This window comes from Trichomycterus rosablanca, chromosome 18 (assembly GCF_030014385.1).
Source record: "Trichomycterus rosablanca isolate fTriRos1 chromosome 18, fTriRos1.hap1, whole genome shotgun sequence".
NCBI classification, from domain to species: Eukaryota; Metazoa; Chordata; class Actinopteri; order Siluriformes; family Trichomycteridae; genus Trichomycterus; species Trichomycterus rosablanca.
Window position 1 is genome coordinate 18,934,529 of NC_086005.1, and position 24,292 is coordinate 18,958,820.

A 24,292-nucleotide genomic window follows, 5' to 3' on the forward strand; every position below is an offset into this window, starting at 1 on the left:
CCTGCTCCAGAGCGAGGCAAACACACAGCCAAGAGCACAAAGGAGTGGCTTCAGAGAAAGTCAGCCAGAGTCCAGACCTGAATCCAATCGAACATCTGTGGAAGGAGCTGAAAATGGCTGTGTACCGACGCTCCCCATCCAACCTGACGGAGCTTGCAAGGATATGCCAAGAGGAATGTCCAGAAACAAGTGTGCCAAGCTCGTAGCTTCTTTCCCAAGACGCTTGAAGCTGTAATTGCTGCCAAAGGTGCATCAACCAAGTATTAGGCTACAGATGTGTACAGATATGTAACCCCTGAATAAACCATTTTTCTCAGTAAAATAAAATTGCATATTTTCTAAACCCTGGTTTCACTTGGTAATTATTGGTGATTGTGTGCAGATGTTTGAGGCAAAAAATGAACTCAATCTATTATAGAATGAGTCTGTAATGTAATAAAATGTCGATAATGTACTCTAGTACATTGATATTTAATGATTGCAAATGCTGAAATATAGATATATATGTAGATATCCTTTATTTGTCATATATACATATACACATGAACATCGTATGGTGCCCCTGGAGCGGACAGGGTTAAGGGCCTTGCTCAAGGACCCAACAGTGGCTGCATAGCAGAGCCTGGATTTGAACCGCCAATCTTCCAGTTGATAGCCCAAAGCTATACCCACTAGGCTACCACTGCCCCATATAAAATAATAATATCAAACACTCTGTCATCCTGGTCTGTAGTCATATGTTTGTTAACATTATCTAACACTATAGGCTTATCCCTGCAATAATAATGTACCAATAAATTGTGTCCTATTTCACATATATGTTACTAGTGGAAAGACATTGACAAATTACATGTACGTACTGGAGGAAAAGAGCGTAGCACTTTGACCCCATACTGGGCGGTAAGTGGATGAGGAGGATACATGCTGGAGAAATAGGACAGGCCCGTGGGGGGGTCAGCAGGTGCCCAGCAAAGGATGTGGCTCAATTCAGGTGAGTCGGCGTCAATAGTGTGCCAGGTCACAAGGAACTGCAAATTTACAATGACAAGAGGAAAAAAAGTCAGCAACAGTCAGCCAGATCTTTCAAATCCTTCATTCTGACTTAGGCATTACACCGATCAACCATTACATTAAAACCACCTTCTTGTTTCTACACTCCTTGTCCATTTTATCAGCTCCACTTACCATATAGAAACACCTCGTAGTTCTACAAATACTGACTGTAGTCCATCTGTTTTTCTGCATGCTTTGTTAGCCCCCTTTCATGCTGTTCTTCAATGGTCAGGACTCTCCCAGGACCACTACAGAGTAGGTAATATTTGGGTGGTCATTCTCAGCACTGCAGTGACACTGACATGGTGGTGGTGTGTTAGTGTGTGTTGTGCTGTATGAGTGGATCAGACACAGCAGTGCCGCTGGAGTTTTTAAACACCTCACTGTCACTGCTGGACTGAGAATAGTCCACCAACCAAAAATATCCAGCCAACAGCACCCTGTGGGCAGTGTCCTGTGACCACTGATGAAGATCTCAAAGATGACCAACTCAAACAGCAGCAATAGACGAGCAATCGTCTCTGACTTTACATCTACAAGGTGGACCAACTGGTTAGGAGTGTCTGATAGAGTGATAGACAGTGAGTGGACACGGTATTTAAAAACTCCAGCAGCGCTTCTGTAACACACCACCACCATGTCATTGTCACTGCAGTGCTGAGGTGGGGGTCCTGACCATTGAAAAACAGGGTGAAAGAAGGCTAAAAAGATATGTAGAGAAACAGATGGACTACAGTCAGTAATTGTAGAACTACAAAGTGCTTCTATATGGTAAGTGGAGCTGATAAAATGGACAGTGAGTGTAGAAACAAGGAGGTGGTTTTAATGTTATGGCTGATCAGTGTATATTTGCTGCTTTTACTGCAAGGTACAGTGTATCACAAAAGTGAGTACACCCCTCACATTTCTGCAGATATTTAAGTATATCTTTTCATGGGACAACACTGACAAAATGACACTTTGACACAATGAAAAGTAGTCTGTGTGCAGCTTATATAACAGTGTAAATTTATTCTTCCCTCAAAATAACTCAATATACAGCCATTAATGTCTAAACCACCGGCAACAAAAGTGAGTACACCCCTTAGTGAAAGTTCCTGAAGTGTCAATATTTTGTGTGGCCACCATTATTTCTTAGAACTGCCTTAACTCTCCTGGGCATGGAGTTTACCAGAGCTTCACAGGTTGCCACTGGAATGCTTTTCCACTCCTCCATGACGACATCACGGAGCTGGCGGATATTCGAGACTTTGCGCTCCTCCACCTTCCGCTTGAGGATGCCCCAAAAATGTTCTATTGGGTTTAGGTCTGGAGACATGCTTGGCCAGTCCATCACCTTTACCCTCAGCCTCTTCAATAAAGCAGTGGTCGTCTTAGAGGTGTGTTTGGGGTCATTATCATGCTGGAACACTGCCCTGTGACCCAGTTTCCGGAGGGAGGGGATCATGCTCTGCTTCAGTATTTCACAGTACATATCGGAGATCGTGTGTCCCTCAATGAAATGTAACTCCCCAACACCTGCTGCACTCATGCAGCCCCAGACCATGGCATTCCCACCACCATGCTTGACTGTAGGCATGACACACTTATCTTTGTACTCCTCACCTGATTGCCGCCACACATGCTTGAGACCATCTGAACCAAACAAATTAATCTTGGTCTCATCAGACCATAGGACATGGTTCCAGTAATCCATGTCCTTTGTTGACATGTCTTCAGCAAACTGTTTGTGGGCTTTCTTGTGTAGAGACTTCAGAAGAGGCTTCCTTCTGGGGTGACAGCCATGCAGACCAATTTGATGTAGTGTGCGGCGTATGGTCTGAGCACTGACAGGCTGACCCCCCACCTTTTCAATCTCTGCAGCAATGCTGACAGCACTCCTGCGCCTATCTTTCAAAGACAGCAGTTGGATGTGACGCTGAGCACGTGCACTCAGCTTCTTTGGACGACAAACGCGAGGTCTGTTCTGAGTGGACCCTGCTCTTTTAAAACGCTGGATGATCTTGGCCACTGTGCTGCAGCTCAGTTTCAGGGTGTTGGCATCTTCTTGTAGCCTTGGCCATCTTCATGTAGCGCAACAATTCGTCTTTTAAGATCCTCAGAGAGTTCTTTGCCATGAGGTGCCATGTTGGAACTTTCAGTGACCAGTATGAGAGAGTGTGAGAGCTGTACTACTAAATTGAACACACCTGCTCCCTATGCACACCTGAGACCTAGTAACACTAACAAATCACATGACATTTTGGAGGGAAAATGACAAGCAGTGCTCAATTTGGACATTTAGGGGTGTAGTCTCTTAGGGGTGTACTCACTTTTGTTGCCGGTGGTTTAGACATTAATGGCTGTATATTGAGTTATTTTGAGGGAAGAATAAATTTACACTGTTATATAAGCTGCACACAGACTACTTTTCATTGTGTCAAAGTGTCATTTTGTCAGTGTTGTCCCATGAAAAGATATACTTAAATATCTGCAGAAATGTGAGGGGTGTACTCACTTTTGTGATACACTGTATATACAAGGTAATCAGACAAGATCATACAAGTAACACTTCGGAAAGGTTCCACAATTAGCAGTTTAACTGGTAACTGGTAACTGGTAAGGTCTTAATCTTTTGTACTCAAGCTTAATAACCTCACTAGTTGTCACCAAAGGATATTATAAAAAGGTTCAGGACGTCAGTGGAAATTAGGATACTATACCCAAATGTTTCATGCCAAATGACTGAAGCCACCAGTTATTGTGTCAGTTCTTAGATCATTTCAGTCTCTCGTTGGGCGGCACAGTGGCTAAGTGGGTAGCACTGTCGCCACACAGCAAGAAGGTCCTGGATTTGATCCCCAGGTGGGGCGGTCCAGGTCCTTTCTGTGTGGAGTTTGCATGTTCTCCCCGTGTCTGCGTGGGTTTATGCCGGGTGCTCCGGTTTCCTCCCACAGTCCAAAGACATGCAAGTGAGGTGAATTGGAGACACTAAATTGTCCATGACTGTGTACCGTTCCTGTCATGGATGTAACCAAAGGGTGTAAAACATGACGTTAAAAATCCAAATATGTTTGCTTGTTTATTTGGATTTTAACGTCATGTTTTACACTTTGGCTACATTCATGACAGAAACAGTAGTTACTCATTACACAAGATTTATCAGTTCACACAAGGTTATATCGAACACAGTCATGGACAATTTTGTATCTCCAATTCACCTCACTTGCATGTCTTTGGACTGTGGGAGGAAACCGGCGCACCCGGAAAAAACCCATACAGACACGGGGAGAACATGCAAACTCCACACAGAAAGGACCCGGACCGCCCCACCTGGGGATCAAACCCAGGACCTACTTGCTTTGAGGCGACAGTGCTACCCACTTAGCCACCGTGCTGCCCAAAAATTCTAATAAACAAACAAACAAACTCTCTCATTGATTATTGGAGCTGAGTTTATTTGCTGATCAAATGGAGGCTTGAACACCTCCATAACATTTGGTGGCAGCTGGAAAATCAAGCTTAAATACTTCAGTGTGCATTTAGCATTACATCCAGCTTTTGAGTATTTGCACTGGTCATTTTATGCTTGTTTACACAAAGCTTTGTCTATTTGCCTTTGAATGGATCTCACCTTGACTGCCTCTGGAACGTCACTGACTGCACCTGGGTCTAGCCGAACCAGCCTGGTCACTTCGGCCACAATGGCATCTGTGTTTTTAAACCTGAAAATCAAGATAAAATGTTAACAAAACATGATGACACAAAACCAGCTTGTTCCTGTCATATTATTTCAGTTAAATACAATGTCTTTTCGTCCAAACTATTTTGGAGCATGGAAAAAATACCAACTAGGAGATCCAAGAAGCTATTAGAGATGTATTTACATACTTGTGCCATATACAGTGCCTAAGAAAAAACTTTGTAATGTTGCCATTCCTCATCACCACACTTAAAAGACGTTTTGGCACCGAGGATACCAAACAATTTAGTGTTTCAGCTTTTATTTTGTCCCATTCTTCCTGAAAACACGTCTTAAGATGTGCAACAGTACGGGGTCGTCGTTGTCACATTTTTTGTTTCAAAATTCTCCACACATTCTCTATTGGGGACAGGTCAGGACTGCAGGCAGGCCAGTGCAGTACCCGTACCTTCTTCTTCCGCAGCCATGCCTTTGTAATGTGTGCAGCATGTGGTTTTGCATTTTCTTGTTGAAAAATGCTCTAAGATCTCAATGTACTTTTCTATGTCCGGATAACAGTCTGGATGGTCCTTCTGGCCTTTGGTCACACACGGCGTCCATTTTTTCCAAAAAAGACCTGGAATGCTGATTCATCTGACCACAATACACGTTTCCACTGTGTGATGGTCCATCCTAGATGCCTCCGAGCCCAGAGAAGTCGATGCCGCTTTTCAGTAAAATCAAAAAATTCAGTACATTTTTAAGTGGCATTTGTGCATGTAACTCTGTATTGTAGTGCTTGACAAAGGTTTGTCAAAGTAATCTCTGAAGATTATGGGCATTCAGCTTAAGCCCTTGGCCTTCACGCACTGAAATTCCTTAAAACGTTTAATGATATTATGCACCGTAGAGGGAGAAATATGCAAATCCCTTCCAATCTTTCTTTGAGGTACATTGTTTTTAAACATTTCATAATTTTTTCACGCATTTGTTGACAAACAGGAGATCCTCGGGCCATCTTTACTCATCAAAGCCTTTCCTGGATGCTGCTTTTGTACGAAACCATGATTACAATCACCTGTTGACATCACCTGTTTGAAATCACATCATTATTTAGTTTTTTTAACCTCATTACTAGCCCTAAATTGCCCCCGTCCCAACTTTTTTGGAATGTGTTGCAGGCCTGAAATGCAGGAATGGAGGTAAATTCACAAATGAAATGCATGTGTATGTGCATACTGACTGCATGACCGCATGTGCATTATATACCTGGCTGGTAACTGCAATGCAAAATAGGGAGAAATGCTCCAGGCCAGGTTGACATTGTCCTTCCACTGCTTTTCAGTCAGACTGATGTACTTGGATCTCCAGTTGTTTATGCTGGTCTCTACTGATTGCTCAGTAGAGATGGACAGCTCCTGGACAGACAGTGGGTTGTACCAGGTGGTCAGCCGCTCAATTTCACTTGCCTGGATTGAAAAAGATGGAGAGAATTAAAGGCTTGGTTTGCTGAAACTTGCTAGCAGGGTTAACAATAAATTGATTTATTAATTTTATTTTAATAGGATTTTAACATCATGTTACACACTTTGATTACATTCATCACAGAAACGGTAGTTACTCATTACAGGTTCATTAGTTCACAAGTTTAATGTCAAACACAGTCATGGACAATTTTGTATCTCCAGTTAACCTGACTGCATGTCTTTGGACTGTGGGAGGAAACCAGAGCTCTCGGAGTAAACCCACGCAGACACGGGGAGAACATGCAAACTCCAGCCCCACCTGGTGATCGTACCCAGGACCTCCTTGCTGTGAGGCGACAGTGCTACCCACTGAGCCACCGTGTTCAAAACATTGGATTATACAGCTTGTATGGTGCAGCAGTCAAGCGCTTCAGCTGGTGATACTTCCAAGACCTAACCTGGTTATTTGAGGTGTCACGTTATGGCACGCTACAGACAAAACTATGTGACATAGGTTCATATGGGGATTCATATCATGCACCAAGAGTCACATACTAATCTCGATTGTACCCCGTCTCTGTGATCAGCCATCGACACCCAGCAGAGGTCATAACTGCAGCACTTATAAGGAATCCCCTCCAGCATTCCCACATGTGAACGAGCCAATGGTCTATATACAGGGGTTGGACAAAATAACTGAAACACCTGTCATTTTAGTGTGGGAGGTTTCATGGCTAAATTGGACCAGTCTGGTGGCCAATCTTCATTAATTGCACATTGCACCAGTAAGAGCAGAGTGTGAAGGTTCAATTAGCAGGGTAAGAGCACAGCTTTGCTCAAAATATTGCAATGCACACAACATTATGGGTGACATACCAGAGTTCAAAAGAGGACAAATTGTTGGTGCACGTCTTGCTGGCGCATCTGTGACCAAGACAGCAAGTCTTTGTGATGTATCAAGAGCCACGGTATCCAGGGTAATGTCAGCATACCACCAAGAAGGACAAACCACATCCAACAGGATTAACTGTGGACGCAAGAGGAAGCTGTCTGAAAGGGATGTTCGGGTGCTAACCCGGATTGTATCCAAAAAACATAAAACCACGGCTGCCCAAATCACGGCAGAATTAAATGTGCACCTCAACTCTCCTGTTTCCACCAGAACTGTCCGTCGGGAGCTCCACAGGGTCAATATACACGGCCGGGCTGCTATAGCCAAACCTTTGGTCACTCGTGCCAATGCCAAACGTCGGTTTCAATGGTGCAAGGAGCGCAAATCTTGGGCTGTGGACAATGTGAAACATGTATTGTTCTCTGATGAGTCCACCTTTACTGTTTTCCCCACATCCGGGAGAGTTACGGTGTGGAGAAGCCCCAAAGAAGCGTACCACCCAGACTGTTGCATGCCCAGAGTGAAGCATGGGGGTGGATCAGTGATGGTTTGGGCTGCCATATCATGGCATTCCCTTGGCCCAATACTTGTGCTAGATGGGCGCGTCACTGCCAAGGACTACCGAACCATTCTGGAGGACCATGTGCATCCAATGGCGGTGCCGTGTATCAGGATGACAATGCACCAATACACACAGCAAGACTGGTGAAAGATTGGTTTGATGAACATGAAAGTGAAGTTGAACATCTCCCATGGCCTGCACAGTCACCAGATCTAAATATTATTGAGCCACTTTGGGGTGTTTTGGAGAAGCGAGTCAGGAAACGTTTTCCTCCACCAGCATCACGTAGTGACCTGGCCACTATCCTGCAAGAAGAATGGCTTAAAATCCCTCTGACCACTGTGCAGGACTTGTATATGTCATTTCCAAGACGGATTGACGCTGTATTGGCCGCAAAAGGAGGCCCTACACCATACTAATAAATTATTGTGGTCTAAAACCAGGTGTTTCAGTTATTTTGTCCAACCCCTGTAGGTGCCTCGTGTGCCAGTAGCAGAGCTGAGATTCAGCTTGTGAGTTTGAAATGTCAGCTCTGGTGCACTAGTGTGTTTTACCACTGCACCACCCACTACTTTATCCTGGTCTTGGTCGCAGTGGGAACGTTTTCTCTAGAAGCACTATGCACAAGACAGGAATACACACCAGAGAAGGCACCAATCCATCCTGGGGCTATGGCCAAACCCCACACAGACATATCCGCTGCTCCACCCAAGTGTCAAGTACTACTGTCTGTTAACTAAGGCAGAGTATGTTTGCCTTTTCTGACTTAAGTAAAGCTAACATTACAATTTTTGAGTAATTAATATAGTAACCCAGGCCACTCTGAACCACTTCTTGGAGTGATTTTGATTGGACTGACCGAGTATTTCAGAAACCTACCAGTAAAGCTAAAAGGAGGGTTCTGCGCTTCATGTAGTACTTGTGGAGTTGAGTGCCTCTGTTGCTCTTCTTTGACATTCCTGTGCCAAAAAAAAAGGAAAAGAGGAAAAAGAGAAGGTAAAGTAATGCTAATTACAAATGGTTGCTTTGATGGTAACTGCTAAGCTATAACATTAAAACCACCTCCTTGTTTCTACACTGTCCATTTTATTAGCTCCACTTACCATATAGGAGCACTTTGTAGTTCTACAATTACTGACTGTAGTCCATCTGTTTCTCTGCATGCTTTGTTTGCCCCCTTTCATGCTGTTCTTTAATGCTTAGGACCCCCACAGGACCACTACAGAGCAGGTATTATTTAAGTGGTGGATCATTCTCAGCAATGCAGTTACACTGACATAATGGTGGTGTGAATTGATAAGACACAGCAGCGCTGCTGGAGTTTTTAAATAGCGTGTCCTCTCACTGTCCACTCTGTTAGACACTCCTACCTAGTAGGTCCACCTCGTAGATGTAAAGTCAGAGACGATCGCTCATCTATTGCTGCTGTTTGAGTTGGTCATCTTCTAGACTTTTATCAGTGGTCACATGACACTGCCCACGGGGTGCTGTTGGCTGGATATATTTTTGGTTGGTGGACTATTCTCAGTCCAGCAGGGACAGTGAGGTGTTTAAAAACACCAGCAGCGCTGCAGTGTCTTATCCACTTATACCAGCACAACACACACTAACACACCACCATCATGTCAGTGTCACTGCAATGCTGAGAATGATCCACCACCCAATTAATACCTGCTCTGTAATGGTCCTGGGAGAGTCCTGACCATTGAAGTACAGCATGAAAAGGGGCTAACAAAGCATGCAGAGAAACAAATGGACAACAGTCAGTAATTGTAGAACTACAAAGTGCTCCTATATGGTAGGTGGAGCTGATAAAATGGACATCCCCAAGATGTAGTTCAGACAGAAACACAAAGCTCCTCTTAACCATTCTGGACATCTTAAACAGACAAGAGCTCATTACATTTCTTGGGAATGTGGGACCTAATGCAATTACCCAATTTTACCTGATTTCTTGGAAGTGGTGGACATTCCACTGGACAGTGGGTAGGTGTTGATCCAGCCTTGTGTGCTCTGCTGCCTGGTACCCACTGACATGGTGTCCATGGTGTTCCTGGGGTCAGTTGCAGTCATTACAGACAGGCTGTTCAGCGACGCATCCTGGTTGTCTGGTAAAGTCAAGCAAAATGCCCTTTAGTGTACATCTCTATTTTGCTATAATTATTATTGTATTTTTTGTATCAATACTTTTTCCAGCACATTTTACTTCGGTCCTGTTCTTACTTGTACAAAAATTCTATAATGTTTGCACTACAGATAATACATTTCAAGCTTTTTAGTGATATTTTAATTTGTCAGTAGCACAACACACAGATGGAGGGTATTTAAGGGGGCAGGTGATGTCTAAATTAGTTCTCTACTACTGAAATGGCCATGCATTTTTTATGAGCGTGCTAATGTGTGGATGAAAGAATGCATCTACAACCCCAAATCAGAAAAAGTTAGTGCAGTTAATGCAGTGTTCCTTACATTTACTTTGACTTATTTGATTGCAGACAGTTTGAACCCAAGAAACTTCATGTTTTATCTGCTCAACTTCATTTCATTTGTTAATAAACATCCATTACTGCAAAAAAAGTTGGGACGGGGGCAATTTAGGGCTAGTAATGAGGTGAAAAAACGAAATAATAATGTGATTCCAAACAGGTGATGTCAACAGGTGATTGTAATCATGGTTTGGTACAAAAGCAGCATCCAGGAGTCTTTGATGAGTAAAGATGATCAGAGGATCTCCAGTTTGTCAACAAATTTGTGAGAAAATTATTGAAATGTGTAAAAACAATGCACCTCAAAGAAAGATTGGAAGGGATTTGCATATTTCTCCCTCTACAGTGCATAATATCATTAAACAATTCAAGGAATTGGGAGGAATTTCAGTGCATAAAGGCCAAAAGCAAGCTTAAGCTGAACGCTCGCGATCTTCGATTCTTCAGATGGCACTGCATCAAGAACCGCCACTCAACAATAGCTGATATAACCACATGGGTGAGGGATTACTTAAGCAAATATTTTGTCAAGCACTACAATACAGAGTTACATGCACAAATGCCACTTAAAACTTTACTGTGCAAAAATGAAGCCTTATGTTAACCATGTCCAGAAGCGGCGTCGACTTATCTGGGCTCGGAGGCATCTAGGATGGACCATCACACAGTGGAAATGTGTATTGTGGTCAGATGAATCAGCATTCCAGGTCTTTTTTGGAAAAAATGGACACCGTGTGCTCCGGACCAAAGACGAAAAGGACCATCCAGACTCTTATCAGCTACAAGTGCAAAAGCCAGGGTCTGTCATGGTATGGGGCTGTGTCAGTGCCCTTGGCAAAGGTCATTTACACTTCTGTGATGGCAGCATTAATGCAGAAAAGTACATTGAGATCTTAGAGCAACATATGCTGCCTTCAAGACGTCATCTTTTCCAGGGACGTCCATGCATTTTTTAACAAGGCAATGCAAAACCACATGCTGCACACATTACAAAGGCATGACTGTGGAAGAAGAGGGTACGGGTACTGGACTGGCCTGACTGCAGTCCTGACCTGTCCCCAATAGAGAATGTGTGGACAATTTTGAAAAGAAAACTGTTGCACATCTTAAGACGTGTTTGCAGGAAGAATGAGGCAAAATAAAAGCTGAAACACTAAATCACTTGGTATCCTCGGTGCCAAAACGTCTTTTAAGTGTGGTGAAAAGGAATGGCAACATTACAAAGTGGTAAATGCTTTACTGTCCCAAGTTTTTTTGGAATGTGTTGCAGGCCTGAAATGCAGGAATGGCTGTTTATTAACAAATGAAATGAAGTTGACCAGATATAACATGAAATATCTTAGGTTCATCCTGTCTGCAATGATTATTATTTGCATTTTCCATGCTGTCTGAACTTTCTCTGATTTGGGGTTGGTTAGCAAGGGTGGCGCAGGAGGGAGAAGGTGGGGGGCGGAGCCAAAACTCAATTCCAAACAAATTGATGAATCGGCGGCCACTGTGAGCAAGTCGTGCATTTTTAAGAGCAGGCTTCAAATTTGCGCTCGGGCAAATTGGAACTGCGTTGGCATGCTCCGGAACGCACTGCGTGTTGGCACAGTCGGAGCAAGGCAGGCTTACTTAAGATCGATATCGGAGAGGTGCTGGAAACAATTAGCGATCCGAAAATCCCGGCGGATAAGGAGCTTTGCGGAGGATTGGCTCCAGGCTCACCAGGTGGCACGAGCTGGTTAGCAGCTAGGTACTTCTTATCCGAGAGGATGCTCGCGTAGAACTTGATCATGACGCTGATGTCCTCCCGCAGACGCTTGTCCGCCTGAGTGGGGAACTTGGACGCCACACTGAAAGCAGAAAAGTAGCAGGGCGTAAAAACTGCTCCCAATAAAGACATTCATAAAGACGATAGTTCAGTTTCCAGATGATCAGATTCACTAGGCTTAAAGAGTGTATTGAGATATGATGATTAAATCCTTGTTAGTCTTTTTGAAAGAAAGAATATAGACATACCTAAAGTAATCAAAAGCAGTGGAGTAGATCTTTTCTCTGAGCACATTGCGGATAGTGGCATTGCTAACTACATCAGAATGAAGCAGAGACAGGCCAAGTGTCAGCAACCTGCAAACAAATAACAATGGATTTCCACTTCATTTATCCCTAGATTTTTTGTTCATGGAATACAAAACAAAGCATGGAATTAACTAGAGGTAGAAGATGGACAAAAACAAGCTGTAAACCTGAAGCGGGGTCCGATGGCTGCTACATGCCGGTTCATGTTGCTTTTTGAGCCGCCCACGGTGAGGGAGAGCGACCTCTGCATCAAGCTGCTGAAAATCTCCACCTGATCAGCACTACAGTACTTTGCGATCTCAAAGCGCTGGACAAGGAACTAAAACAACCAAAAAACATTCAATTAAACAAAAAACATATATGACCAAAATAATCAGTCTATAAAAGTAGTATATAGTATACTAACATAAAAAAATTAAGTACACACACATACTGTATATACTGTATATATACAGTGTATCACAAAAGTGAGTACACCCCTCACATTTCTGCAAATATTTCATTATATCTTTTCATGGAACAACACTATAGACATGAAACTTGGATATAACTTAGAGTAGTCAGTGTACAGCTTGTATAGCAGTGTAGATTTACTGTCTTCTGAAAATAACTCAACACACAGCCATTAATGTCTAAATAGCTGGCAACATAAGTGAGTACACCCCACAGTGAACATGTCCAAATTGTGCCCAAATGTGTCGTTGTCCCTCCCTGGTGTCATGTGTCAAGGTCCCAGGTGTAAATGGGGAGCAGGGCTGTTAAATTTGGTGTTTTGGGTACAATTCTCTCATACTGGCCACTGGATATTCAACATGGCACCTCATGGCAAAGAACTCTCTGAGGATGTGAGAAATAGAATTGTTGCTCTCCACAAAGATGGCCTGGGCTATAAGAAGATTGCTAACACCCTGAAACTGAGCTACAGCATGGTGGCCAAGGTCATACAGCGGTTTTCCAGGACAGGTTCCACTCGGAACAGGCTTCGCCAGGGTCGACCAAAGAAGTTGAGTCCACGTGTTCGGCGTCATATCCAGAGGTTGGCTTTAAAAAATAGACACATGAGTGCTGCCAGCATTGCTGCAGAGGTTGAAGACGTGGGAGGTCAGCCTGTCAGTGCTCAGACCATACACCGCATACTGCATCAACTCGGTCTGCATGGTCGTCATCCCAGAAGGAAGCTGACGCACAAGAAAGCCCGCAAACAGTTTGCTGAAGACAAGCAGTCCAAGAACATGGATTACTGGAATGCCCTGTGGTCTGACGAGACCAAGATAAACTTGTTTGGCTCAGATGGTGTCCAGCATGTGTGGCGGCGCCCTGGTGAGAAGTACCAAGACAACTGTATCTTGCCTACAGTCAAGCATGGTGGTGGTAGCATCATGGTCTTGGGCTGCATGAGTGTTGCTGGCACTGGGGAGCTGCAGTTCATTGAGGGAAACATGAATTCCAACATGTACTGTGACATTCTGAAACAGAGCATGATCCCCTCCCTTCGAAAACTGGGCCTCATGGCAGTTTTCCAACAGGATAACGACCCCAAACACAACCTCCAAGATGACAACTGCCTTGCTGAGGAAGCTGAAGGTAAAGGTGATGGACTAAACCCAATTGAGCACCTGTGGCGCATCCTCAAGTGGAAGGTGGAGGAGTTTAAGGTGTCTAACATCCACCAGCTCCGTGATGTCATCACGGAGGAGTGGAAGAGGATTCCAGTAGCAACCTGTGCAGCTCTGGTGAATTCCATGCCCAGGAGGGTTAAGGCAGTGATAATAATGGTGGTCACACAAAATATTGACACTTTAGGCACAATTTGGACATGTTCACTGTGGGGTGTACTCACTTATGTTGCCAGCTATTTAGACATTAATGGCTGTGTGTTGAGTTATTTTCAGAAGACAGTAAATCTACACTGCTATACAAGTTGTACACTGACTACTCTTAGTTATATCAAAGTTTCATGTCTATAGTGTTGTCCCATGAAAAGATATAATGAAATATTTGCAGAAATGTGAGGGGTGTACTCACTTTCGTGATACACTGTATATACCGATCAGCCATAACATTAAAACCACCTCCTTGGTTCTACACTCACTGTCATTTTATCAGCTCCACTTACCATATAGAAGCACTTTGTAGTTCTACAATTACTGACTGTAGTCCATCTGTTTATCTACATACTTTTTTTAGCTTGCCTTCACCCTGTTCTTCAATGGTCAGGACCACCACAGGGTCATTCTCAGCACTGCAGTGACAATGACATAGTAGTGGTGTGTTAGTGTGTGTTGTGCTGGTATGAGTGGATAAGACGCAGCAGCGCTGATGGAGTTTTTAAACATCTCGCTGTCACTGCTGGACTGAGAATAGTCCACCAACCAAAAGTATCCAGCCAACAGCGCCCAGTGGCAGCTATAGACGAGCAATCGTCTCTGACTTTACATCTACAAGGTGGACCAACTAGGTAGGCGTGTCTAACAGAGTGGACAGTGAGTGGATACGGTATTTAAAAACTCCAGCAGCATTGCTGTGTCTGATCCACCCATACCAGCACAACACACACTAACACACCACCACCATGTCAGTGTCACTGCAGTGCTGAGAATGATCCACCACCCAAATAATACCTGCTCTGTGGTGGTCCTGACCATTGAAGAACAGGATGAAAGCAGGCTATAAAGGTATGAAGAGAAACAGCTGGACTACAGTCAGTAATTGTAGAACTACAAAGTGCTTCTATATGGTAAGTGGAGCTGATAAAAAGGACAGTGAGTGTAGAAACAAGGAGGTGGTTTAAATGTTATGGCTGATCAGTATATATTTATATATATATATATATATATATATATATATACAGTGTATCACAAAAGTGAGTACACCCCTCACATTTCTGCAGATATTTAAGTATATCTTTTCATGGGACAACACTGACAAAATGACACTTTGACACAATGAAAAGTAGTCTGTGTGCAGCTTATATAACAGTGTAAATTTATTCTTCCCTCAAAATAACTCAATATACAGCCATTAATGTCTAAACCACCGGCAACAAAAGTGAGTACACCCCTAAGAGACTACACCCCGAAATGTCCAAATTGAGCACTGCTTGCCATTTTCCCTCCAAAATGTCATGTGATTTGTTAGTGTTACTAGGTCTTAGGTGTGCATAGGGAGCAGGTGTGTTCAATTTAGTAGTACAGCTCTCACACTCTCTTATACTGGTCACTGAAAGTTCCAACATGGCACCTCATGGCAAAGAACTCTCTGAGGATCTTAAAAGACGAATTGTTGCGCTACATGAAGATGGCCAAGGCTACAAGAAGATTGCCAACACCCTGAAACTGAGCTGCAGCACAGTGGCCAAGATCATCCAGCGTTTTAAAAGAGCAGGGTCCACTCAGAACAGACCTCGCGTTGGTCGTCCAAAGAAGCTGAGTGCACGTGCTCAGCGTCACATCCAACTGCTGTCTTTGAAAGATAGGTGCAGGAGTGCTGTCAGCATTGCTGCAGAGATTGAAAAGGTGGGGGGTCAGCCTGTCAGTGCTCAGACCATACGCCGCACACTACATCAAATTGGTCTGCATGGCTGTCACCCCAGAAGGAAGCCTCTTCTGAAGTCTCTACACAAGAAAGCCCGCAAACAGTTTGCTGAAGACATGTCAACAAAGGACATGGATTACTGGAACCATGTCCTATGGTCTGATGAGACCAAGATTAATTTGTTTGGTTCAGATGGTCTCAAGCATGTGTGGCGGCAATCAGGTGAGGAGTACAAAGATAAGTGTGTCATGCCTACAGTCAAGCATGGTGGTGGGAATGCCATGGTCTGGGGCTGCATGAGTGCAGCAGGTGTTGGGGAGTTACATTTCATTGAAAGACACATGAACTCCAATATGTACTGTGAAATACTGAAGCAGAGCATGATCCCCTCCCTCCGGAAACTGGGTCGCAGGGCAGTGTTCCAGCATGATAATGACCCCAAACACACCTCTAAGACGACCACTGCTTTATTGAAGAGGCTGAGGGTAAAGGTGATGGACTGGCCAAGCATGTCTCCAGACCTAAACCCAATAGAACATCTTTGGGGCATCCTCAAGCGGAAGGTGGAGGAGCGCAAAGTCTCGAATATCCGCCAGCTCCGTGATGTCGTCATGGAGGAGTGGAAAAGCATTCCAGTGGCAACCTGTGAAGCTCTGGTAAACTCCATGCCCAGGAGAGTTAAGGCAGTTCTGGGAAATAATGGTGGCCACACAAAATATTGACACTTCAGGAACTTTCACTAAGGGGTGTACTCACTTTTGTTGCCGGTGGTTTAGACATTAATGGCTGTATATTGAGTTATTTTGAGGGAAGAATAAATTTACACTGTTATATAAGCTGCACACAGACTACTTTTCATTGTGTCAAAGTGTCATTTTGTCAGTGTTGTCCCATGAAAAGATATACTTAAATATCTGCAGAAATGTGAGGGGTGTACTCACTTTTGTGATACACTGTATATATCTTCCTCTACAGACACAGATCACACCTTAGGGTAAACAAAGCGCCCTATTCCTTTCGCCTATTACAAAACAGCAATGGGGTGCCAAGGACCTACTCTACTCCTTATTGCAACTGTATCTAGAACTAACGATGGCACCACTGACCTCAATCCAGATGTAGTGGGGGATGACGTCAGGTGGGCATGGCATTGGTTGACTCTCCTCAGACGCAGCCAGTGGATCAGCTTCTACTTGAGAATCTGAAAACAGCCCCATCTTTAACTCCACAGTCATCTGCCAAGCGCCTGCCATCTCCCGCATGAACTGCAGCCAGAGAACAGAATTACAAGCGTCAAGAGATCATAAATGATATACTATATCAGAACCATAACAGTTGAGCTAAAACTGCCTGATAAATGGGCCTTAACATGGTTTAACAAGGTGGAACACTTCATTAATTCTGACAGAAGGAAAAAGTTCTTACCGGGACCTCCACTCCAGTCCGAGCTGCCAGAAGCCATTCCCAGCAGGCTATAGCTGTCTCCATGCCATTCTCAGTAAACATCTTTAGTGGGGACCAGCACAGGTGATGCAGAAGCTGTGGGTCACAGTCTGCACCCAACAAACAATACTTAATTCCATTATACAAAATGAACATACGGTAAAAAACATGATCTTGTATAATTATATACACCGATCAGCAATAACATTAAAACCATCTTGTTTCTACACTCACTGTTCATTTTATCAGCTCCACTTACCATACAGAAGCACTTTGTAGTTCTACAATTACTGACTGTAGTCCATCTGTTTCTCTATATACCTGTTTAGCCTGCTTTCACCCTGTTCTTCAATGGTCAGGACCACTACAGAGCAGGTATTATTTAGGTGGTGGATGATTCTCAGCAGTGCAGTGACACTGACATGGTGGTGTTGTGTTAGTGTGTGTTGTGCTGGTATGAGTGGATCAGACACAGCAGCGCTGCTGGAGTTTTTAAATACCGTGTCCACTCACTGTCCACTCTATTAGACACTCCTACCTAGTAGGTCCACCTTGTAGAGGTGAAGTCAGAGACGATCGCTCATCTATTGCTGCTGTTTGAGTTGGTCATCTTCTAGACCATCAGTGGTCACAGGACGCTGCCCACAGGGCGCTGTTGGCTGGATATTTTTGGTATGTGGACTATTCCCAGTCCAGCAGTGACAGTGAGGTATTTAAAAACTCCAACAGCGCTGCTGTGTCTTATCCACTCATACCAGCACAACACACACTAACACACCACCACCATGTCAGTGTCACTGCAGTGCTGAGAATGATCCACCACCCAAATAATGCCTACTCTGTAGTGGTCCTGTGGGGGTCCTGGCCATTGAAGAACAGCATGAAAGGGGGCTAACAAAGCATGCAGAGAAACAGATGGACTACAGTCAGTAATTGTAGAACTACAAAGTGCTTCTATATGGTATGTGGAGCTGATAAAATGGACAGTGAGTGTAGAAACAAGGAGGTGGTTTTAATGTTATGGCTGATCAGTGTAATTATATATAAGATGGGATGTAAGCTGGTGTGTCATGCCTTTGGAACTGATGAGAAGTGCTGCCAGTTTGAACATGGCCTCTGTAAACGCTTGTGGTTGCCCCCCTTCCAAAGCCTCATTCAGCTGCTGGATCATTAACTTATTCAGGTCAGAGGTGCTGTGCGTGGCCTCCGAAAAGTTGATCATTCCTGCTACCTAAACGGTAACCATACAAAGACTGTAACTGCAGATTTCTGTATCACTAGTAAGCAATCATCCAATAATACTGGAGCCAACTGATTGAGATTGAGATTATACACACCTCTCCAGCATATCGATTCCTCAGGTTCAGTGAGGCCATAAAGTTGGAGTAATCTTTCTTAACACACGCCGGGCGTTCTGTGAGCTGAGTGGTCTGGAAAGGAAGCAGAAATATTATCAGACATTCATGCCTACTGTTCCTCAATTTCAATAATTAATGTTTGCTTGATGTCTGAGAAACAGGGAGATGGCAGAGATTAGCTGATACACTAACACTGGGTGTATTTTACTTTTGAGTCACGTCAAGTGAAATGTATTTGTATAACACCTTTTACAATGGACACTAGGGCTGGCTCGATACCACTTTTATGTCCGATACCTATACCGCAAACTGAGTATCTGCCAATACCGATACCAATCTGATAACGTAATTTCTCCTCTCAAACAACTACGCAGTAATAATACACGTCTCAATGCACCATGGTTACTAGCTACCTAAATAACAATGCTCAGACTGTGAAACAAATATTCTAAAGGAATAAATACAGAACCTACAACATCACTCTTATGCAAAACTGCTGGTTTTATTGTAACTTTTACACATAAAACATGTAGCAGCATTTTTGGTTTCACTTACTTTCAAGCAATCAAATGCGATGGACCAATTAGAATTGACGCAGAGTTTTCCGTTAAAGTTCTGTTAAGTTCTTAGATTATTAAACCCTGCTGGACTTTGAAGAGGGCATCTGTGGCTAAACGGGAAACGGTGTAGTTTGTTTTATTTCATAACACTAATGGATTAAGAGTTGAGGATGTGAGATATCTCCAAGCCGGGACAAGATAGGTTTTCTTTATCTCAGGTGAGCAATTTATCATTAATAGTGTTTAAACAGTGTTTTTATGAGGCAGTAGTAGATTATTTTTTTAAATGCTAAAAGTTTAAGTAGATCAGTGTGTTTTAATTTCTGAATGGCTGTTGCAGATGAGTTGTAGATCAGTGGCACATGATGCACCTTGTTACGGCAGTTGCCAAGTGAGCTGGCAAATAAACGGCACTCTGTTGGAACGTATCATCATGTGTTATTTGTTTTACACACAAACAATGGCCTTATTTACATTAAGTGTTATTTACATTAAGTGTTATTTACATTAAGCAACAGTATTGGATCGGATTACATGTTTTTTCCTTCCGATATCCGATCCAGTGATTTGGGCCAATATCAGGTTGATACCGATACAGAGTATCGGATCGCTGCCAGCCCTAATGGACACGGTCTAAGAGTAACCAAGGGTAAAAGTGGCAAGAAGAAAACACTTGAGAGAAAGACTCAACAGGACCCTAGAGGATAATGTTTTTCAGTAGTATTTGATTAAAGACTCCTAAACCATAACTGTGACCCTGTGCACAAAGTAAGGTCCATAATGACATAAAATCCAGCTTCCTTTTATTAAGGAAATAAATATTAAAGCTAGTTTTAGTTTAATTAGGGAAGTGGTAGCTTAGTGTTTAAGGTACTGGACTAGTGATCAGAAGATTGCTGGTTTAAGTACCACCACTGCCAATGTTGGGCCTTTTAACCCTCAACTGCTTGCACAGTATCATAATTGTAGGTCACTTTGGATAACAGCATCTGCTAAACCTATAAATGTCATTTATATTCAGGCATTGGTAGTTAAATCACTGGTCGCTGGCCCCTGATGACTTCTGGACAAGGCCCTTAACCCTCAACTGCTTGAAATTAGCAACTGTAAGTCATTTTAGATAAGGTGTCTAATTAATTAAGCTAAACACCCGTGATCTTCGATCCCCCGGAAAGAACTGAATCAAGAACCGCCACTCAACAATAGCTGATATAACCACCATCAAGCTCTACAATACAGAGTTACATGCACAAATGCCACTTAAAACTTTACTGTGCAAAAAAGAAGCCTTATGTTAACCATGTTATGTCCAGAAGCGGTGTTGACTTCTCTGGGCTCTGAGGCATCTAGGATGGACCATCACACAGTGGAAACATGTACTGTGGTCAGACGAATTAGCATTTCAGGTCTTTTTTGGAAAAAATGGACGCTGTGTGCTACGGACCAAAGACCATAAGGACCATCCAGACTGTTATCAGCAACAAGTCCAAAAGCCAGGGTCTGTCATGGTATGGGGCTGTGTCAGTGCCCTTGGCAAAGCTCATTTACACTTCTGTGATGGCAGCATTAATGCAGAAAAGTACATTGAGATCTTAGAGCAACATATGCTGCCTTCAAGACGTCATCTTTTCCAGGGACGTCCATGCATTTTTCAACAAGACAATGCAAAACCACATGCTGCACACATTACAAAGGCATGGCTGCGGAGAAAGAGGGTACGAGTACTGGACTGACCTGCCTGCAGTCCTGACCTGTCCCCAATAGAGAATGTGTGGATATTTTGAAACGAAAAATGCAACAATGATCCCGTACTGTTGCACATCTTAAGACGTGTTTGCAGGAAGAATGGGACAAAATAAAAGCTGAAACACTAAATCACTTGGTATCCTCGGTGCCAAAACGTGTGGTGAAAATGAATGGCAACATACAAAGTGGTAAATGCTTTACTGTCCCAACTTTTTTTGGAATGTGTTTCAGGCCTGAAATGCAGGAATGGATGTTTATTAATAAATGAAATGAAGTTGAGCAGACAAAACATGAAATATCTCAGGTTCATCCTGTCTGCAATCAAATAAAAGTCAAAGTAAATGTAATAAACTCTGTGTTATTTTTATTCTGATTTGGTGTTGTAAATGCAAAAGAAAACAATCATTTTTGTCTTTGTTTTATATAAACTTTGTCTGAAAATTAGGAGGGGGAATCATGCAATGTTGGACTGCATGTACTGTGTACACTTCATACAACCGTTTTGATTTGATTGTGTTAGCATTTGCTCTGCTGAGAAGGACTAAACACTTACTCCCAGAGCCATGCTCGGTCTGTTGAAGCCAGCGAAATGCAGGATGCTCTCCGTTGCCATAGCGAGGCCTGTGTGCTGAGACAGACCCGATATCCAGTTCTGGTGCTTGTTCAGGTACTCCTGTAGTGGGCACACATGTATTAGAAGCGTGCACAACACACAGCTCTACACACCACTTAGGATCCTGTAGGCAAAGTAAAATCCTACTTGACGACAGTCTTGATTTTTAATCCCGGCTCACCTGTAGATGGGATTTGGTGACTGATGGCGCCCATTTCATAGCCTCCTTCATGATCTCACCACAGCGGGCAGCAAAGTCTTTTACAATGCTCTGTACAGGGACACATTAGCAGGTTCTTGACTAGTTTAATAACATGATAATATTAAAGAAAGATGACTATAAGCAAACAGTTTACTTTTACTGACAAATTTTGTCAACTGCAATCTCCGATACTAACCTCTCTGGCTTCGTGAGTATCAGGAACAGTGACAAAATAGGGAGTATCTGGGATGTTATAATATGGCTGATCTTTGTGAATGTCCTGCGAAACAAAAGAGATAGATAGATAGATAGATAGATAGATAGATAGATAGATAGATAGATAGATAGATAGATAGATAGATAGATAGATAGATAGATAGATAGATAGATAGATAGATGAAATTCCAAATTAAAATTCTATGTAATAGATACTGACAATATATCAAGAACAGCAATAACACCGATCAGCCATAACATTAAAACCACCTCCTTGTTTCTACACTCACTGTCCATTTTTTCCGCCTCACTTACCATATAAAAACACTTTTTAGTTCTACAATTACTGACTGTAGTCCATCTGTTTCTCTGCATGCTTTGTTAGCCCTCTTTCATGCTGTTCTTTAATGGTCAGGACCCCCACAGAGTAGGTATTATTTAGGTGGTGGATGATTCTCAGCACTGTAGTGACACTGACATGGTGGTGGTGTGTTAGTGTGTGTTGTGCTGGTTTGAGTGGATCAGAAACAGCAGTGCTGCTGGAGTTTTTAAACACCTCACTGTCACTGCTGGACTGAGAATAGTCCACCAAGCAAAAATATCCAGCCAACAGCGCCCTGTAGGCAGCGTCCTGTGACAACTGATGAAGGTATAGAGGATCAACTCAAACAACAGCAATAGATGAGCAATCGTCTCTGACTTTACATCTACGAGGTGGACCAACTAGGTAGGAGTGTCTAATAGAGTGGACACGATATTTAAAAACTCCAGCAGCGCAGCTGTGTCTGATCCACTCACACCAGCACAACACACACTAACACACCACCACCATGTCAGAGTCACTGCAGTGCTGAGAATGATCCACCACTCGAATAATATCTGCTCTGTAGTGGTCCTGGGAGAGTCCTGACCATTAAAGAACAGCATGAAAGGGGGCTAACCAAGCATGCAAAGAAACAGATGGACTACAGTCAGTAATTGTAGAACTACAAAGTGCTTCAAAATGGTAAGTGGAGCTGATAAAATGGACAGTGAGTGAAGAAAAACAAGAAGGTGGTTTTAATGTTATGGCTGATCAGTGTATATGTTGATACACAAAAGAAGCCTGAAGTCATGTTTAACCAGCCACTTAAAATTAATAAAGATCTTAGTACTGACTTTAAGCAAACCCAAACTACTGGGTGAAGAGAAAAGGTACTCTGATGGCTGCTGATGTTTTACTCACAGCGCTGAGGGAGAGAGACAGGGTCTGCAAAATGTCCAGCATGGTCTTCAACACACGGCCACTCCACAACAAGTGAGGGAAGCTAATAATTATAAGGAAAAAAATATATATCAATATTGGTATTGATGCATACATTTGTAAGTGAATTGCTTCAACACTACTGAACATTTACAAACTAGTAATTGGATCAACTGCTTATAATAAACTGCTCTGAAGCAACAGCAGTCAAGATACAGTCAAGCCGAAAAGTCTGCACACCCCTTTCAGCTTCTTCAGGTTTTATTACATTACAGACTCATTCTATAATAGATTGAGTTCATTTTTTGCCTCAAACATTTACACACAATCACCAATAATTACAAAGTGAAAACAGGGTTTAGAAAATATACAATTTTATTTTACTGAGAAAAATGGTTTATTTAGGGGTTACATATCTGTACACACCCTTAGCCTAATACTGGGTTGATGCACCTTTGGCAGAAATTACAGCTTCAAAACATCTTGGTAAAGCAGCTACAAGCTTGGCACACTTATTTCTGGACATTTTTGCCCATTCCTCTTGGCATATCCTTGCAAGCTCCATCAAATTGGATGGGGAGCGTCGGTACACAGCCATTTTAAGCTCCGTCCACAGATGTTTGATTGGATTCAGGTCTGGGCTCTGGCTGGGTCACTCAAGAACATTCACAGACTTTCTCAGAAGCCACTTCTTTGTTCTCTTGGCTGTGTGCTTCGGGTCATTGTCATGTTGGAAAGTAAACCGCCTCAGTCTGAGGTCCAGAGCGCTCTGTAGCAGGTTTTCTTCAAGGATCTCGGTGTGCTTAGCTGCATTCATCTTTCCCTCTATCAGGACTAGTCGCCCCGGTATTGGTATTCAGGCCAAAAAGTTCAATTGTGGTTTCATCAGACCAGAGAATCTTGCTTCTCATGGTTTGAGAGCCCTCTAGGTGCCTTTTGGCAAACTCCAGCGGGCTGTCATGTGCCATCTGGCCACTCTACCATAAAGGCGTGATTTGTGGAGTGCCGCCTGGATGGTTGATCTTCTGATAGGTTCTCCCATTTCCACAAAGATACGCTGGAGCTCTGACGGAGTGACCCTCGGGTTTCTGCTCACCTCCCTGGCCAAGGCTCGTCTTACCCGATCGCTCAGTTTGGTCGGGCGGCCAGGTCTAGGACGATTTTTGGTGGTTCCAAACTTCTTCCATTCACGA

At 43.2% G+C, this 24,292-nt stretch overlaps 1 protein-coding gene across 3 annotated transcripts in view; it reads right to left on the bottom strand.

Annotated features, from left to right (window-relative positions):
• The window catches only part of pi4kaa (phosphatidylinositol 4-kinase, catalytic, alpha a), a 91,949-nt gene that overhangs the window by 18,049 nt on the left and 49,608 nt on the right, over nucleotides 1-24,292 (bottom strand). For 2 of the 3 annotated variants that reach the window (XR_010015219.1, XM_063013667.1), the window contains exons 26-41: nucleotides 23,082-23,163; nucleotides 21,837-21,920; nucleotides 21,620-21,709; nucleotides 21,379-21,498; nucleotides 18,499-18,591; nucleotides 18,236-18,392; nucleotides 17,144-17,271; nucleotides 16,825-16,983; nucleotides 12,352-12,503; nucleotides 12,125-12,232; nucleotides 11,738-11,958; nucleotides 9,581-9,742; nucleotides 8,514-8,593; nucleotides 5,984-6,183; nucleotides 4,667-4,757; nucleotides 861-1,028 (exon numbers count right to left, since the gene is read on the bottom strand). Coding sequence is in view for 2 of the 3 variants with exons in the window: in XM_063013667.1 (XP_062869737.1) it covers nucleotides 861-1,028; nucleotides 4,667-4,757; nucleotides 5,984-6,183; nucleotides 8,514-8,593; nucleotides 9,581-9,742; nucleotides 11,738-11,958; nucleotides 12,125-12,232; nucleotides 12,352-12,503; nucleotides 16,825-16,983; nucleotides 17,144-17,271; nucleotides 18,236-18,392; nucleotides 18,499-18,591; nucleotides 21,379-21,498; nucleotides 21,620-21,709; nucleotides 21,837-21,920; nucleotides 23,082-23,163 (2,095 nt within the window). In the remaining variant the exon portion in view is untranslated. The remainder of the gene's footprint in view (nucleotides 1-860; nucleotides 1,029-4,666; nucleotides 4,758-5,983; nucleotides 6,184-8,513; nucleotides 8,594-9,580; nucleotides 9,743-11,737; nucleotides 11,959-12,124; nucleotides 12,233-12,351; nucleotides 12,504-16,824; nucleotides 16,984-17,143; nucleotides 17,272-18,235; nucleotides 18,393-18,498; nucleotides 18,592-21,378; nucleotides 21,499-21,619; nucleotides 21,710-21,836; nucleotides 21,921-23,081; nucleotides 23,164-24,292) is intronic. The other variant, XM_063013669.1, reaches the window with a different exon arrangement.